This window comes from Glycine max, chromosome 3 (assembly GCF_000004515.6).
Source record: "Glycine max cultivar Williams 82 chromosome 3, Glycine_max_v4.0, whole genome shotgun sequence".
NCBI lineage: Eukaryota > Viridiplantae > Streptophyta > Magnoliopsida > Fabales > Fabaceae > Glycine > Glycine max.
This window is the reverse complement of record NC_016090.4, coordinates 564342-582705: the sequence shown is the minus strand read 5'-3', so window position 1 is coordinate 582705 and position 18364 is coordinate 564342. Positions and strand designations below refer to the sequence as shown.

General features: G+C 32.7%; 1 protein-coding gene and 1 pseudogene across 3 annotated transcripts; both read right to left on the bottom strand.

Annotated features, from left to right (window-relative positions):
- Positions 1-439: 439 nt before the first annotated feature.
- Positions 440-5097, bottom strand: LOC100818564 (GDSL esterase/lipase At3g26430-like; annotated as a pseudogene).
- A 2799-nt stretch (positions 5098-7896) lies between these two features.
- LOC100817495 (probable ADP-ribosylation factor GTPase-activating protein AGD14) lies at positions 7897-17920 on the bottom strand. 3 transcript variants are annotated; one of them, XM_041014299.1, is made up of 14 exons: positions 17505-17600; positions 17292-17388; positions 15298-15359; positions 14230-14317; positions 14073-14134; positions 13879-13975; positions 13013-13408; positions 11530-12192; positions 11249-11371; positions 11051-11164; positions 10850-10936; positions 9954-10095; positions 9693-9738; positions 7897-8172 (listed from the first exon to the last, which is right to left on the bottom strand). In XM_041014299.1, the coding sequence occupies exons 3-14, from the start codon at positions 15315-15317 to the stop codon at positions 8118-8120; spliced, it is 1893 nt and encodes a 630-aa protein (XP_040870233.1). In that variant the 5' UTR covers positions 15318-15359; positions 17292-17388; positions 17505-17600; the 3' UTR covers positions 7897-8117. The 3 variants fall into 3 exon arrangements, with proteins under 3 accessions (XP_040870233.1, XP_003521869.1, XP_040870234.1); XM_003521821.5 differs by lacking the exon at positions 17292-17388 and having other exon boundaries at positions 17505-17920; XM_041014300.1 differs by lacking the exon at positions 17292-17388 and having other exon boundaries at positions 15305-15359; positions 17505-17519.
- Between the last annotated feature and the right edge of the window lie 444 nt (positions 17921-18364).

Here is an 18364-nt window from a genome sequence, read left to right as displayed (position 1 = left end):
TAAATTACTTTAAAGGTATTTTTGTGTGAAGGTGATGATGGTAATAATAATAATGGGAATATCAATAAAGATGGGGTGGTGACCTACAAATATAAAGGTTAATTAAAACTATAAGTACAAATATAATTGTTTCCTGAGTTTATGAAGGAAATGTAAGATATGTGGTTGAGTATTATGATATGTGAGCCGTAGGGGTGTTCCAGATTTGATCTTATTCCTCAATTTAATTCAGTTTAAAACACTTTGAATCAGAGTTGACCAAAGAAGCATGGTCATATTCTCTGTTAACCCTTAGCACTAACTGTATAATTTTTGCTTTATCTAGGCACAAGTAAACGTGATTAATGAAGAACTATTAAAATAAAGTATACAAGGAAAAAATAAAGTATCAACATCTTGCCCGGAGAAATAACTAATAAAAAATATAGAAAGAAGAGCATAAGCAAACAATTCAATCTTCATTATTATTAGGTAAAATAAGAAAGGAAACATCTGCAATCAGTGAAGATTACAAGTGAACTCACTCGTCCATGCATGACTCAAATCCTCTGTTCTCAATTTTATTCCTCCAATAAAATCCTATCAACTAAGAGACTTTTCTCAAAATTAATAGAGAAGATGTATGACCATTTTTGTTTGAGTATTTTCTAGGAGAGACAAAATTTAGGAGGGAAGATACATAGAGAAGAAAGAGGACAAAGGTTTTAGCACCCTTTTTCAATCAAAGATGCTTATGACATGCCATGCTCAAAGGAATAGGTGGATCAGAAAATGAACCATCAACAATCTGATCAAACACCCATTTGTTAGCAGCCTCAGTGTAATGAACACCATCCCAATTAACCCAAACAGATGGATCCTTGCATGGCTTTCCCACCAGAATCTCCTTGCCATGAGCCTTAATCTTAGCACCACAACCAATGTGCAAATTGTAATTGTACTTCCCACCATGCCCACAACATGCTCTTAATGGTTCCTCAAAACCTGCATTTCAACAAACACAAACTCATTTTTCCTACACATTCTCATAAACCAAACCAAACAAAGGTTTTAATTACCATGCTTCTTTGGTTGACTAATGAGAGAGTACTTCACTGAGTAAACATCAACATAGGTTATGGCAGCCAAGGGAAGCTCTTTTCTGAGTTGAACCACTACTTCTTTCAATTTACTATTGAAGAACTTGGCAACTTCATTATAAGGGTTTGCACATCCTGCTTTGTCCACCAATGATGGTTTTACTGGGTGAAGATCCATGATGTATGGCAAACAACCAACGGGGCCCGTGTTGTGAACCCAAAATGGCCTTCCTCCATGATTATATACATACTAACAATACCAAGCAGAGGTTATAAGGTTTGCTTGGTGGTGAAGGAAGGAAAAAGAAGTTGCAGGTTTGAATCTTCTCACTAATAAATAAAATAACAATCAATACTTGCCAATAAAAAATAAAAAAAAAAACAGAAACACAAACATGAATGTTATGTGATGCACATGCTAGAAAGTTGTCTTTTATGTGCAAAATTATCCATTTGGTATTATAGTTGTCTCCATTTTAAGCTTTAGTTCCTACACTAGAAGATCGAAAGTTTTAATCCCTGAACAGTTTTTTTAGCAGTTTTGCATTGCCAAAAAAAGTGTTCTAGTAAGTAACTTTTATGCATGTCTATGGACTAAAACTAGCAATTTTTTTTGTATAGACATTAAAAAATGAAAGTGAGGATAAATGTAAAGACTAATAATTTGTTTGGCCAGAGAAGAAAAGACAAAAAATAAAGAAAAAATTTAAAAATTTATCTTCATCTCTATTTTAATTCAAACATTTATCTTCCTTTCTTTTCTTTTTCACTCTCTTCCATTCTATCAAACCAACCCTAATTGAATAGTTTAATCTTTTCTATATGAGCAACTAGAAATATCACAAAATTTGAAAAGGATTACCTTGATGACGTTCTTGAATTGAGCCAAAACATCTGGAACATATTCTTTCACTTGATCCGAGCTCATGTTGTGGAAGTAACCGGATGTCAAGTCATTTTGACCAATATCGAACGTGTATAATGCTTGAGAAAAATCTTCTGATTTGGGTAACAATGTTTCATATGCTCCACCAAAGAGGGGTGAAAAATGTTGATGACTCACTTATTTGAAGAAAACTAAATTTATTAACATGTTCATATCTTATTCTTGGATTCTAATATGAGCCCATTGGAAGAAATTTATTAACTTTTTTTTATAATCATATTGTTGATACGAGTATTCATCGATTATATCCATGACTAACATTCAATAAAAAAAATCTAACAAGACCAACTTTAGTGAAATTTTTTCTTCTCAATCATTTTTTTATTTTTCATCTTTAGAAACTCAAATAGACAATCTTAAGATATCGAATTCAGGATCACTCCCATTAAAGATTTATTGGCATGTAATTTATTAACCAAAGAGAGTTGGATGACTATTATAAATAGATATATGGTAAGGGAAAATATGATTCATGCCTTGGCATTACCTTTATCGTGAAAAAATTGTGTCCTGCGCTGGAAATCACTGAATTGATTAAATTGAACATCCAAAGAGAAAGGGCTGAAACCACCAGTCTGATGAAGGGTTGTGTTCTGGGGTCTAATGGTGGATCCAGCAGTTGCAAAGTTGGCTCCATGGCTATAATTTGACCCAACAGAATCAAGAAATGCACTCAAATAAGGCAGCCCCAACTTCTTAGCTTTTGTTTGATGCACAGTAGGAAAAAGAAAGTTCAAATTAATTAGTGTGGAAACTAACTTCTTTTTAATTGAAATGACATGGAAACTAACACATAAAGTGCTATTCTCATTAATCAAATTAAAATTTGAAAATTTGAATAATAAGTTAAGCTAACTTTGTGTTGTGATTAATCGCTCGCTGACAGATATGATTGTGAGTACAAAGAAGATTTTGTCAGATTTTCTTAATCCAACCCTTACATTTTGAATCACCATAAGTGTCCAAAATTTGTATAAGAGCTGCCTTTTTTATGAACTTCTTTACTACATACTGTTTTGCGCATGATTTTAAAATGGGTGACAATTACAGAATATGTATTTAAAAACAAAATTATCTTTTAAAAATCTAAAAAGACAAAAACAAAAATTGTTAGAAGTGTGTGTGGTCCATTTATCACATGCTACAAAAAAAAAACTATGTATTGCATTATATAAAAATAAAAGGTTTTCATTTTCTGTAAAAAGATTTTGTTCTTTCTCTCTGAATCTGCTCCTTTAAATTCAATAGCAATCAGTAATTTGACAAAGTGAACATTAAAAAGTTCCAAATTTATTTATTTTAAATTTAAAAAAAAAATTAAAAGTGTGTGTCGCTCATGTAGTCATTTATCAATCATAGTATCACACCCTACAATGCATTTAATATTCATAAGTATTATTGTCTATCAAGTTGCATCACTTTTATTCAACAACAAAAATAAAAGTTGCATCAAGTTTTTTACAATAAGAATAGAACTCATCAGAGTTTGAATAACATGCATACTATTATTTCACACAAAATATAAGATAAAACTTAATATCTCAAACATTATCCAAATATTTCACTATATTAGGTTAATCTTAACGAGTATTGCATCAATTTATTATAATTTAAGGATTTGATTCAAAAACTACTTTTTTTACTGGATTTTTTTCATCATAAACTTATTTCTGCATTCCATAAAAAAATTACTAAGTGGTTTAAAAATCAAGTGTCGTGTAATGATCATTCACATTTTTTTAAAATGATAAAATAATGTAGTATCTTTCAATAGCAAACTTAACCCTTCATGTTCCCTTATCGTTGCAATCTATCCAAAGCAAAACGTTAAATTAAATTATAAAATTTGAGTACTACGAGAATGTGAAGAATAATAATTTACTTTTTAAGGAACAAATCCTTAAGCAAAATTAATCTTAAACGACTAGACAACAATATTTTTCCATGCTTTGGTGAGATTGAGGTTGCGTGTACCCACCCACTGACAGGCATGAGCTTAGCAAATTTGTAAGTTATGGATAATGACAATATCCACTGAATGTGTCTGTGAATACATTTCAAAAGCCAAATAAAATCCAGAAGATAAATAAACTATTTCTTCTAAGATCCCTTTATTTGGGGAACAAAAATATAAATAAATATTATTTAACAAAAATTAAGAAGTAAATTGACTCACAAACGATCTTATTATGCTTAGTTTACAAAATTCTCAATCATTAAAAAAAAAAAACCCAACCACATACAAAACCATCAAACACATTTCTTAATGTCTGGCTTGAATTTAGTCGATGGAAGATAAATTTAAAAAAAAAAAAAGAAGAAAAAAACAACAACATTATCCAAAGTTCTACAAACTACATACATTCTCAAAGAATCAATTAGCTAATGTTGAATTTTGATCGAAAAAATTAAAATGAAGATCAGCAGGAAATATACGGTTGGTCTAATGATTAACAAAGAAGGAAAATAGAAAAAAATAATAGGTTCAAATCTTTTCACTAACAATTAATGTATAAAAATAAAAAGTGAAGATAAACATAACAAAAACCAAAGGCAAAGTGCATAATAGAGCTAATTGAGACATATAATGAAGTTAAGGATTGAGAGAAAATGAAAAGAATTGAAGTACCTAAGAAATCAACAATGAGACGGCCATCACAGTAACGACCAGCAGGGTGATGGAAGTAGGACTCTCCATGAGGAGAAGGCAGCAGAGAGGCCTCCAGTATCTGAATTGGAGTCACCAAAGTTGAATATGGCAGGGAAATTGCACTTTTTTGAAGCAGCTAGTGAGTTTGTGATGGAACAAAAATAGAGCAGGACCCAAAGGGTGATCAATTTGCTTTTAGTGTTCATGATCATGTTGTTGTTGTTGTTCAATGTGTAGCAATGATGCTACTACTCAAAATTCAAAAGGGTGAGGAAAGGAAAGGGTATAGAGAGAGTAGGGGACACAAAGTTAGGGCCTAGAGAGAAATGTATGGAGAGATATATGGAATGATGTTACTAAACAGCCCAAAACATCATTGTTTGAGACTTTGAGAGGAGCCGCATGTGATTGGGAAAAGGACTGTTGTTGTTTTCCTTTGAAAACTCTAAGTAAAAGGAAAATTTAGTTTCTAAAATTGTATTACGTTAGTTTTTCCTTCGTGTGGTCAGAAATTTTTCAAGATTTTTTATTTCACATTCAACTATTTTTTTTCTTCCATCAAATCTACCCATTTTAAAATAAAGTGGTATCCCAGTTCTATTTTGATTGTATAATATATGAACACATATTATTCAAACTCATAAAGGATTATATTTTGACACCGATTCTCAGGTGATAATACATGTTTCTTTTATTCCATTCTTTTGAATGATTCAAGTGAATTCATCTTAAGACTTGATGTGTAAAAGTTATGAAGATTAAATATCCAAATATTAATATATTATTGCTCTCTTTGATCTTTTCTTTTTTTACCAGTTTAGGCAATTATTTTTAAATTATTTATTAAAAATGTTAAAAACAATTATTTACTAATTTGAGATTTTTTTTCTCACTTGTCAAATTGCTATATTATTTTTTATTTTGTTGTGTGCTTGTTTTGTCTCTACAAAAGGTAAAATAAAGTACACTCAAAGAACACATTCCAAACTTGCATATGTCTAAATTTTGCTTTTTACGTATGTAAACCTTGCAACATATAACGAAGTTGGAGGGTGTGGATGTGAAGCTTAGAAAAACTTTGACATGAGGTGGAGTTACATCTCTCCTTAAGTGAGCATGATAATCATAAATATATGTGTTTCACCTTTATATATATGTCTGGAGAGATATATCGCAAAATTTTATAAATTATATCCTCAAAGATATGCTTGCAATATAATTAATATGCATTGAAATAGTCTGGCAATTAAGTAAGAATACATATATAAACATAGTTTCGTTTTCTATCATCTTTTTTTCTTTATATAATGATATTTAATTAAGTGTGTATTTATCTTTTTCTTATTTTTGAATAGACATTTTATTTTATTTTATTTTATTTTATTTAGGTATATATTCAGACTAAAGATATATTTCTCGCCATTAACATGTCTATGAATGTTTCCCTATAACTGAAAGTATGTGCATCATTATTCTTAAGAGGTTACTCATGTTTTGATTGCATATATGTTTGATACTATTGAGGTTATGTGTGTGAGATTGCAAGATGTGAGTATGATGCTTATCTTGGAAAGCTAAGTGAAACTATTTGTGATATATTGCTTAGCTGATTCATGGATCTAAAGGTGTTATATATTTTCCTGAATGTGTATCTCATGCCTACTTTATTGTATATATATATTATTGTCTTACTCCTTTTGTTTGTCTGTTTGATTTGTTTATCTACTTTTATATGCATTTCAGGAAAAAGAATTTAATTGTTATGTATTGTGAGTATAAATCAACCAATTACAATTTATGATACTACGTGCGACTTTTAATTAATGTAGTTAAGATAAGACTCAAATATATTCTAAAGATGTGACATTATATGATTAATTGATGGTTGTATATGTTGATGCTCTAATAGTGATGATTGTATATGTTTTTCTTGGGATGTACAGTTTATGATGATGTTGCCGAGACAAGTTCTTAGTATTTTTATGATTGTGTATATGGAGGTCCCAGTGATTGATATTTAATGTGATGGATTATGTACATGCACACGTAAATGTTTTGAATTTGACTAGTTTCTCTTTGTAAATATTTACGTGTGTTGGGATGTTTATCAGGTATTCGAGTTGAACGTATATGTGTACGACATATTACAATTTACAAAAAAATTATGCCCCATTTTTTACAACTTTAATTAAAAATGTATTATTATTGTAATGATTATCTGGTTAAATAAATGAGCTACCACTTTTTAGGTGAAGAATCTTTAAAAAGTAGTTAAATTTATTATTACTAAGGCAAACTCATTAATACTTTCTTCGTTTTTAATTATAAATTTTTTTTAACTAATGAAAAATACTGGTCGTATTAAATTTGTTAATGACTGATATTATGATTTCAAAATTATTAATTTCTTTTTTCTCTATCCACTTGTTTCTTATTAATGTTTGAAGAGAGATAAATTAAATAAGGATATTTAGAAGAAAAAAATAATTAATGTATCAAGAAATTAGAAAATGATTTTATAAAAAAGGATAAACAATTTTTTTAAAAAAAATTATAATTAGAGACAAAGAGAGTACACTTTAACATACTCTACTATTCATTATAATTTATTAAAGTTACAAAATTAAAAGAAGAAAAAACTCATTAAATAAAAAAAAATTATGATTTCTAATATTTTCAACCAATAATAAGAAATATGTTTATAAGAGTGGTAATAAGAAATACGTTTATAGTAGTGTGTTAAAAAAATTGCTATTAACATCTCTCTTGTTCCCAATTAGTCTTACACATAGTCAGCAATGTTATATTGTTATTGAAACCCATTAAAATAATGCACGCCTCTTAATCCAAACATGCTTAGTTGTTGGAGGTAGCATCTACGTAGACTCAATCTTAATCGATTAACAAGCTTTGAATTACATAAAATATGTGTGGACAAAAGATCAGACACTCTTAAACTAATCCAATTACAATTACATTGTCAAACCTCAAAAATCTCACAATCTATGTGCATGTTTGATTTGTAATTGAAATTGTTGCAACACGTGTTCCAATACAATCCAACAGCAAATTGAAAACAAAAACAAAGATTTTGATCCTTTTGCAAAAGTACTTTTGCCTTTAAAGCTTTTTTGCCATCTATTTCCAAACACGCACTATATCCAAATTGGTTGCGTTCATACCTGCCCCAACACTAATTAAGCAATTTTAAGAGTTCTAACTACAATGTAATTGTTTTTTGTCAATAACTACAATGCCATTCAATTACAAAATTACAAACGCATGGCCTGCATATGGCAGTGACTATGAATTACAAGTACTTCCTTGGCGTGGAAGTAATGGGCAACATTTTAATCTGACCAGAATAAAAGCATTAAAATCTATGTCAAGAGCAAGCATAAATTTCCCTATGAATGATGTTTCCACATTTTACAGTCTAATCCTATGCAAAGGGATTACCCCCAACAGAAGCAACCGGTTCATTCGTCTGGATGTTCCTGAAAATAATCAACTCAAAAAGCCAATGAGCATGCTCCAAAAACATAGAAAAGGCCATACTATTGGAAATTGCCAAATCAAACTTTATAGGACAGCTTTATCCTATAAGTACACAAGACAAGATGTGTAGATTAAGTTTATATAAGAATTGTTCCTATCCTCCCCCATGATGTAAATCTAGTTCAATGAAACAAAGCAGCTATTTGTAATACTATTAATTAACAAATAATTTTAAAATAAAAAATAAATATTTTATTAAAAAAATTACTTTGGGTAAGATTTAGAGGGATAGTGTAGACTTTCCAACTTTATAATATCACACATGTACATCTATTAAAAGCTGGAATCCATAATGGGCCAGTACAACCCTTTCAGTGTTGGAATACAAAGATGATGATGAAGCTTCACTTGATAAAGAAGTTTACTCAGGAACACCAAGAGGCCAACTTTCTTTCCTCTCAAAATTAGCATAAATGAAGGGCATTTATTTTCTGCACTCCCACTATTGCATCCTAGTGAGGTGCAGGATGCAATTGAGGGAGTGCAGGATACAATAGCCTAAAGGAAGCCATCTATGGCCTACACCCCATATACCCTTTCATAGCCATGGCAATCCGTGAAGGGTGGACCATGGACAGTTGTGTCTTGTCTTGTCTTTTGGATTAGTTGATATCTATTATATTACCTTCATTTATCTTAAAGAATTGTTACACTAATATTTATAGGTTATATTATATTGTTGATGTTGCTATTATTATAAAACAAATATTTTTTAGGTTGTCATTGAAATATTTATAGTGATCATTCAAAAAATTTACAGACAACTATGTGGTCTTACTCACCCAATGTTATATTTTGATGCTTAGAGTCACCCTTGTAAATCTAAATACTCACTCTTGAAGAAGAGAATTTTAAGGAACTACTCACTCTCTTTCATGATAGGCTACATGATTTCTCTTGTATCAAGTATCTCACATTTTATTTTATTTTTACGTTTTTTATTCCTCTCTATTGTTTAAAATTAGTCAATCCCAATTTAAATTTGAATTTTGAATTTTAAAATTTGATACATTATATCAAATTAATAGGCATACAGATCATATGTATTTATTTAAATAATTTGTAGCCATAATTTTCTCCTCAATTTCAAAAGTTTTATCTCTTTAATTTATTTCTATCTAATAAAATAAAATGTTCATTATTGATAATGAAAAAACATTTCCAGTTATATCTTTCTCTTTCTTAAGATACAGAGTTTCATTATTATGTAATAATTATGATATTTTAATATCTTGTATACTTTATTTTTTATATTTTATTTAAATTAAAAAATGTACTGAAAACTTGCTAGCTTGGAATGAAAGACAATATCAGAGACTCACAAACATCATTAATGGTGAAACTGAGAATTGCGTTCAAAAAGCCAATAATTTATTGTCACAAGGTTTACCAATTGATTTAATACACCTCAACCATCATATAAATAAAAGAAAAACAAGGGCAACATATGCTAACTTACAGTATTTGAGAACTTGGTGGTGGTGCAGCCATGAATGTCAAACCACCTACATAATAGAACCAAAAGACAGTAAGAAATTTCTACTTATACAGATATTTGAAATGCATTGAAATCCTACTAATAGATATGTGAATAACATTTATTTTACTCGTGTGTACACAAATGAGAATATGAGATGATTCTAACAGAAGTGGAGGTAGATGTCAGACAAAGACCATAATTAAAATGTTTGAACTTCCAGTATGAGTCTTGAAGGACCACCTTGTCCTGCAGAGGAGAAATAAGGGTTCAGTGTATTCTGAGGGAGCCATGGTTCAGCAATACCACTTTGGAAGGTGGGTGTTAGCTGGGAATCTGGCAGAGCTGCTTGTAGAGAGCTGACGTCAAGGAATTGCAATTGACACTGCACACATGTTACAAACAAAAGGAAACCAAAGAACAAGTTACTATCTTTCTGTCTCCAATAACCCAAGATCCACATTGTGAAATTTATATCTTTCCATGCAGCGTTAACAGTTGAGCAACTTTTTTAGCTAGATTAAAACATCTACATAGCATGTAAATAAGTTCAATACAAGCATGGTACGAGTTCAAACTATAGTGACACGATCGCATGTGAAAGACTATTGCATCAACAACCCTACAATCTCAATCCTGTTTCTATTTTGCTAGGTAGCAGTTTTCAGGATGTTAAATTTCAAACGTAATAGAGGGAGAGCTTCAGAGTTGTAACTTTATAAGCATGTCAGGTTGTAGAAGTGACAAAAGTGTCAGGCAAAATATTTTAATCAGAAAAAAAGGATCTTCCCAGAAAATCTACACAAAAAATATCCATTAAATTTTTAAGCTGTGACGGGGTTGTAACAATTTTTTATGAACATTCAGAACACAAGAAATGAACTGTCTAGAAAAGCAAAAGTTAAGTATATGTTACAAAGCAGAATAGAAATGCTTAACCACACACCAGGAAATTTCAACCATATGATTGGAGGAATCATGATCAATGTAACAGAGTAAAACATGCAGAAATAACAAGCATCACTAGGAACTAGTTTAATCAGAGTGACAATTACCATGAAAAATATATGCAAGACCAGGATAATCACCTACTGACTAACAGATGAAAGCATATTCATGGTTCATGAGTCATGACCTACCGTATTATTATGTTCTACATCTGAATCAAAAGGATAATCAAATGGATTAGTTGATTTATGGTTGATTTCATTAGGCTGAACCTCTCCCTGAAACAAGAAACAAAACAACTGAACAAAGCATAAAAACAAACAAACGAGGGGAAACAAAACAGAACTGTCACTTGAAATAGAAGAAATCTCAAACAATTTAAGATCACAAACCATTGGAGGAAATGCAGATGGAGGACATGGTGAGCCACTAACAAAATGCGATGAAAGATCATGATCAAACCCAGCAACAGGGTCAATGCGGTGCATACCATCTTTATTGGATCCCTGGTAGAATAAAAGCATCTTGAGAATTTCTTAATTTTCAAAACTGTATAGACTATCTTGGTAATGCACCATATAGATACCAACCTCAGAAGCTCTTAAATCCAAAAACTGATCATCAGTTGACGGAAGATCATGCATTTGTGATCCTTGAGTAATAAGAGCATCCACAGGAACAGAGTTAGCAGGATCCTTAAATGCACTCCATGACTGTTCAGTGTCAACATAAAAATCTTATTTAAGTTTCATCTTTTCCATGATGTCTCCAATTTCGAAAGATTTAAGAAAGCATTACATATTGTGTATTTCTTTTGGAGTATATCACTAGAATATAAAACCAGACATGCACCGAGCTTTCTAGTACTTACTTGAGAGTTTGATGCCATAACAGAAACTTGTTCTTCTCTGGTCCATGTGACATCACGCCATAAATTAGATGTAACTGAAGAAAGAGCGCTAGCACTAGAAGTTTCAAAACATGGCCATAGCGTATTTGCATTTAAGTTCAAAAATGGATCAAATTTTTCCTGTACTGCTGGTTGAATTTCTACTTGTGCAGTAGATGTGTGCTGAGGCATATCAAATGTTGCCCATCCTTCATTTTCTGGGACAGACAACTCCAGTGACTTCTCACTTGAGGTTGCAGCAGATGGCTGCTGAGAAAGGTCCATAAAGTCAACAGATGAGGATTGTGATGTTTTCAAAGGTTGACGCTCATTGAAAGATGCAATTGCAGATAAAGCAGATGACTGAAACAGATCCACTGATGAAGCCTGAGAGGGTGCAGCTGGTAACTGGAAAAGGTCAATAGATGAAGCAGATGAAGAAAATGGTTTGGGTGCCACTGGTGCCTCAGAAAGATCTGAACTAACAGTACTTCCCAGATCAGATGGTTGTGGAGTACAAGACACTTTATTTTGATGGGGTCCAGAAGCTTGGAATGGTTCTGAGAAAAAATCAACTAAACCACCAGAACTGTAAGATCTTAAGGATGACAGGTTGCTGTCTGTTGATCCCAATGAGGTAGTTCTCTGGGAAAAGAAGTACAGATTAATGTCATATGCAAAATAAGTTTTTAGCTTTTAATCCCAAATCTACAACCTCCAATGTCAAGGATAGAGAACTGATATTTATTATCTTGTTAATTGATTCCTAGATGAAAAACATTTCTCATTGTGTGGTAACTTAATTCCTAGATTTATCATCATAACCAATATTTTCCAATACAAAGATTTTTAGACATCTAAAATGATAAGAATCCTATATTTCCAGTGTAGGGCTCAAGTCCCATACTTTGCAATTGGATCCTAACATCCCTTGAGAACAAGCTGCAAAAAGCTGGCCCATAGTTATTGGAATAATTAGCTAGGTAGGTAGGTAGTTAGTTTGGGCTGGGACAATTAGAAAAATAAGGCATGTTGCCTAGAAATAAGAAAAAGAGTAAGGAGAGGTCAAGCTATCGTGAATACCCAGTACTGCTGTAATTCATCTCTGGCTCGTTTACCAGAGAGTTGTACTAGAGAATAATACACAATATGTTACTTCTTTTATTTTCTTCACTGTCCTGACCCAGTTGTATAATAACATCTTGCAGGTTCAGAGTATCAGAATAACCTTTCGAAACACTTGAATAATATCAATATTAGTTTACCAAGGGAAAATGTCATGCTTAAGCAAGGCACACAATGATATAAGGTTGGTTGGGTGGTTAAGAATGAAGGGAAAGGAGGGAAGATCGCGGGTTCAATCTCCCCTGCTAACAAACTGCCAATTGACATTTGCTGATCAAAAAAAAAAAAAAAAAGTAAAGCACACATCTTTCTATTTGTCATGGAAACAAGAGAAACAAACCTGTGGACGATGAATTCCATCTGCATCTCTTTTGGAGTTTGTTTCCAGAGATGTATTTGTTACATGAGGCAATACATCTTTACTTGAACAGGTACCAGAATGCTGAAAATCAGTTTTAAATTGCTCACCACCATTAGACATAGAAAAGTCGGAGATTCTTGGACCAGATCTCTCATTTGCAAATCTGTCATCATACGCATGATCGCTGAACCGACCAGGACTAAAGATAATACTACTTATCTTTCTTTCATAGCAAACTTTATCAGAACCAGGCTTCCTGGTCAATGCAGCTGCTTGTTTTCCATATCGTCGATCTTCATATTGGTAATCATATGGAGGACTTTGAGAATATGAGTGATAGGAACTGGCACGCCTTGTATCATCTTCAATAGGACTCTACAATAAGTTGCCCATATAAAAATATCTAGCATTACTAGAGTAAAAGTTGATTATAAGGACTCTGGAGCAACTAATTATGTCTTTCATACATAATTGTGAACATTAACTTCAATGCAATACAAAGGTGAAAGTTTATGGATAAAAAAAATGGTGAAGGTTTACATTAAATACATACAAGAAGCAAACAAGAAAATAGAAATAAAAAAGTATGATCACTTTATTCACTTGTTTCTCTGCATATTTCTTTACTCATGCAATGTTTAAAATTGAATTAATCTAAATAAAAAAAAAGTCTTATAAACTCAACATATTCTACACCACCAAACATAAAAATAAACTCAGAACGTCAGTTTTAGAAAAAACAAAAACTGAGACATCCAACTACAAGACTGAGTTTAAAACTTAAACTAAGCTTCAGAAGAAAATGGTTATCTAGATAAACAAATAAACATCTAAAAATATATTGCCTGCACATCTCTTGGAGGCTTATCAGAAGACTTTGCTGCTGCATATCTTTGATCCACATATACATTCCTTATAAACTCTCTTACTTTATCAACATTACTGCAAAATCAACACATGATTTGTCACATGAGATATATATAAACAACTAAATATGTGTTAGTATCATAGCCTTAACAAAAAATTAAATATATTAGACCTGCTATCTGGCAACCGCTGCCTTTGGAAGTCCCAATTTTTCAAATGTATTTCCCTTGCACGCTGAAATTAAAGAATCACATGGAAACCTCTTTTCAACACGAAAATAAAGGTGGCTCCAAAATTCCAAATATAGAAAAGATAATCCACCATTGTACCTGGTTACCCCCATTTTGAAGAGCATCAACTTCTTGTGACGTGAACATTGCCATAGATACAGACTTCACACGATGGGTAAACTCACGACTGCATGACAGAAAGATAAACTATTTAAAGGATTGTACATTATCGCCAACTACATAACCACTACTTCAAGCCACTAGGATTGGTTTAGTGGTGACAAGCTTGATTAATTTACTAAAGATCACAGGTTCAAACCTCAAAGAAACAACCACTAACTCAGCTCCAAAAAAAATTCATTACTAACCAAAAGTCCAAAACAGACACATACTATATACGATTAACTTATTACCATCAAAGAATAAAAAATATGCATACAACCTCATAAAAGCAGTGAACATAGATGAAACAAAAGCAAAGCTTGTAGTTTTGAATATAATTAGTTATCAGGTAATATTTTATGAAAATTTATGGAATTTATTAGATAAGAAAATCCCATATTATTTCTTTAAAAAGCAATTATTATTACTTGGGTGACCTCCTCATTTTCTAATTTTATCACTCATCAAGCATGGCTTACAAGGAAAACGGAAGTTTAAAAGAATTCCAATTTGAGTTCAAGATTTTCTCTGATAAAGTCCACTATCTACTTCAGAAATGAAAGTTTTGAAGAATATTGAAAGCAATAAAAAAATTCACATGTGCATGATAAATTTCAGCCATAAGAACATCTAAACATCACCCTGGCACTATAAAATTGCATGATTTAAAAGTACTAATATATTATATGGTCATTGTCTAGAACACAAAACATAACAATTAGCTGAAACTGGTGATGAGAACCCAAGTATGCTAAGCAACACTATAGTTAAATGAAGTTGTCTATGATATGTGTGTGTGTGTGTCTGTGGGCGCGCACTCAAACCTGAATTTTAAAAGCAAAAACATCACAATGGAATCTGTTATCTCTATTGAAATGCCAGGCAAATTTCAAGTTTCAACACTCCAGACATATCAAACGATAAAAAGTAACTTTCCTTTCTTTAAAAGAATGCCAAGACTGAAAGAATTAGAGCATATATTTAATAAATAGAAAAGGAACTCACTGTATACCACTGCAGGTCATGCAAACAAAGGTCCAGAAATTCGCACAAACATATTGTGGACCCTGAAGAAAAAATTAAATTACTAGTCAATTAACTGGGAATCATCATCTCATAACATTAAAAATAATAATAAAATTGCATAACACTAATTATTAAGTTAATTCCTCTAGATAAATGTTATGTGTCCAAACCCATACTATTAAAAACATCTCTTACACACAGATTTAACCACACAGCTATAGCCTCTTCCTCGAGATAATACACTCTCTTTCTGGTCAGCATCGTTATCATCCATCAGATGCCTCTTAAACCCCTGTAATTCCCTCTTCAAACATGACTAAGAAATCAGTTATATATCCCAATCTCTGACAGCAATAGTAGTACCGGCAGCAACAATGACTGCAAAGCTGTCATTGCTCCCTTGGAGGGGACCAAAGACTCCTAATGCTCAAGCGTCGCCCCTGCTGCTCAGACAACCATCAAACCCCACAGAAACACCAAACCAAAAAAGAAAACAGCAAGTTACAGCACTACCGCTGCTGCTACCAACAAAACCTAATAAAAGCGCAATTTGTGGCTCTAATTGTACAACAACCTCCAGCAGCGTTGCAGATCAACAATCACGCTTTAGGAAGTGCAGCATTACTGATCAACACGGTACAGGAAATGGAGCATGCCACCCTGTCGATGACACTTTCTCTCAACCATATGGTGGAGGAAATGGGGCACTCCCCTCTGTTTGTGTCACTTTCTCTCGGCCATATAGTGGAGGAAGTGGAGCATTCCACCCTATTGGTGTCTCATTTTCTCAGCCATATGGTGCAGGAAATGGAGGCGCCACCGTTTTTATGTCACTTTCTCAGCCATATGTGGTTGGTAATTACTAGCATTACCATCCCTACTCAAGGCAACAAATAGATCACCAACCATTTGTGGCACTTGAGAATTTTGACCTCACAAATAACCATGGTCCTTCTCTCCCAAATGGAGGCCAGCGGCTCAGCCTCAAAGCAAGTTCCAAGGGAAAATCCTACGAATGACACATTTGAAAATTGGAGTGCCACACTTAAATTTGGAGATGGAAGCCAGTATGAAGTTATAGACTGGAGTGGCTTCCTATTGAAACTTGGATCTAAAGCTTCTCTATATCTGAAGTCGTTTCCAGTGGCTTCAGATCTGAAGTTATATGTTGAAGCGACTTCAGATCCAAGTTTCAATAGGAAGCCTGAAGCCGCTCCAGCCTATAGCTATCAAAGTCCATGGACTGGCTTCCAATTCCCAGCCTAAGGGTGGCACCCGAATTTGCAAATGTTTCATTCATGGGGTTTTCCTGGGAAATTGCTTTGGGGCTGAACCGTTGGCCTCCATCTGGGTGAGAAGGTCCACGGTTCTCTGTGAGGAGTTACAATTCTCACGCGCCACAAATGGTTGGTGATCTATTTGCTGCCTGGGTCAAGCAGGGATGGTAACTGTTGTTATTACCAACCCATATGGCTGTGAGAAAGTGACACCGACACGGAGGTTTCCTACACCATATGACTAAGAAAAAGTCACACCTGTAGCGTGAGTTCTCCACTTCTTCCACCATGTGGTCAAGCGAAAATGAATCCAACTAGGTGCATGCCCCATTTCCTGCACCATATGGTGGAGAGAAAGTGACACCCACAGGATGACATGCTCCAGTTCTTTTATCGTTGTTGATCAGTAACATTGCACTTCCTGCAGTATTATTATTGATCAGCAACGCTGCTGGTGGTTGTGATCCAATTGAAACCACATTTGTGGTGGCCATGGCGGTGGCAGAGTTGTAACTTGCTGTGGGTTTTGTTTGTTTGGTGTTAGTGTTGTGTGGATTTTTCTTAAACACATCACATCACATCTTCGGCAACTACTAATTATTATGTTAATTCCATCCAAGGCATGGTGACTTTAGAAGATCCACTGATCCAGTCCACTAAAGCACAACTCAAAAAATTAAACACTTCAATGCCAACCTCAACTTCCTCAAGCAATTCAAAGCTTCTTTTCAATCCAACCAATCCACTTAAGCGCCAAAGGTTTCAACTTCGAAGTAACCACATTACTCGGATACTAAAAAAAAAAAAACCGAATTGAAACCAAAAACACACTTCCACTAACCCAAATGACAATACTACTACTAACAACAACAAAAATAATAATAGAAGTAAAAGGTGCGAAATTTTTACCAGACTATTACAGTTGATGCATCTTCGATTGGGAGGAAGCTTCATGAGACCTCTGATGATTTTTTCGTTCCTCTCTTCCTCCTTTCTGCTTCCCATTTCCAAAACAATAATAATCACCAGAAAACCCTAAAATCTGCTTCAGGAGAATTCTACGAAGTGAAAACGACGTCGTGGGTCGGTGGTGGAGTTGAGTTCGATCTGAATTGGCTGGCGTTCACAGAAGCAGAGGAGAGAAACCAATCAAACATGCATTTTTCGTTACAGTTTACTTTCTTTTTTTAAAACTTTGGTTTTTGATTATTAATTATAATAAACAAAACAATTATTAACAGATTCATTCATCGCCTTTGAGTTTCAACTTCCAAGTTGCATGCTTCAGGGATGAACACTGGAGCATAACGGGAACTCAACTCCCAACGTATATATTATTTTTAACTTTCTTTTTCTTTACTTTTATTGTTTATTTTAAATTTTATTGTTTATTTTATTTGTGCAAATGATAATAATTTCTAGGACTCCTAAAGAAAATTATTATATGAATTCAAACGAATACAAGACTAAAATATCCAAAAACATAGGAGAGGAGATTATTGTTACACAAGATTAAAATTTGATAAAAGAAAAAAAGAGAAATATATATTTACTCACGATAACTCAATAATTAATCATTTTGTTTGTTTTTTTAAATAAAAAAATATCTTGAGTTTTTTTTATTAAACATCTAACTAATCATTCTCTTATAGATCGAACAATTCTAAAATAAAATGACTCCATATTGTTAATATATAGACTCAAAGTAATAAACTAATTGTATCAATCATTTTTTTTATTAATTATTTAAATCTTATTGTTCACGAAAA

Excerpts from the sequence above, each read along its gene's own strand:
- LOC100817495 (XM_003521821.5), bottom strand. The coding sequence starts at position 17,600 with ATGGGAAGCAGAAAGGAGGAAGAGAGGAACGAAAAAATCATCAGAGGT. Across the intron at positions 15,360-17,504 it reads GCATCAACTGTAATAGTCTG|GGTCCACAATATGTTTGTGC; the intron begins GTAAAAATTTCG and ends TTTTTTCTTCAG. Across the intron at positions 13,976-14,072 it reads CAGCGGTTGCCAGATAGCAG|TAATGTTGATAAAGTAAGAG; the intron begins GTCTAATATATT and ends TTGATTTTGCAG.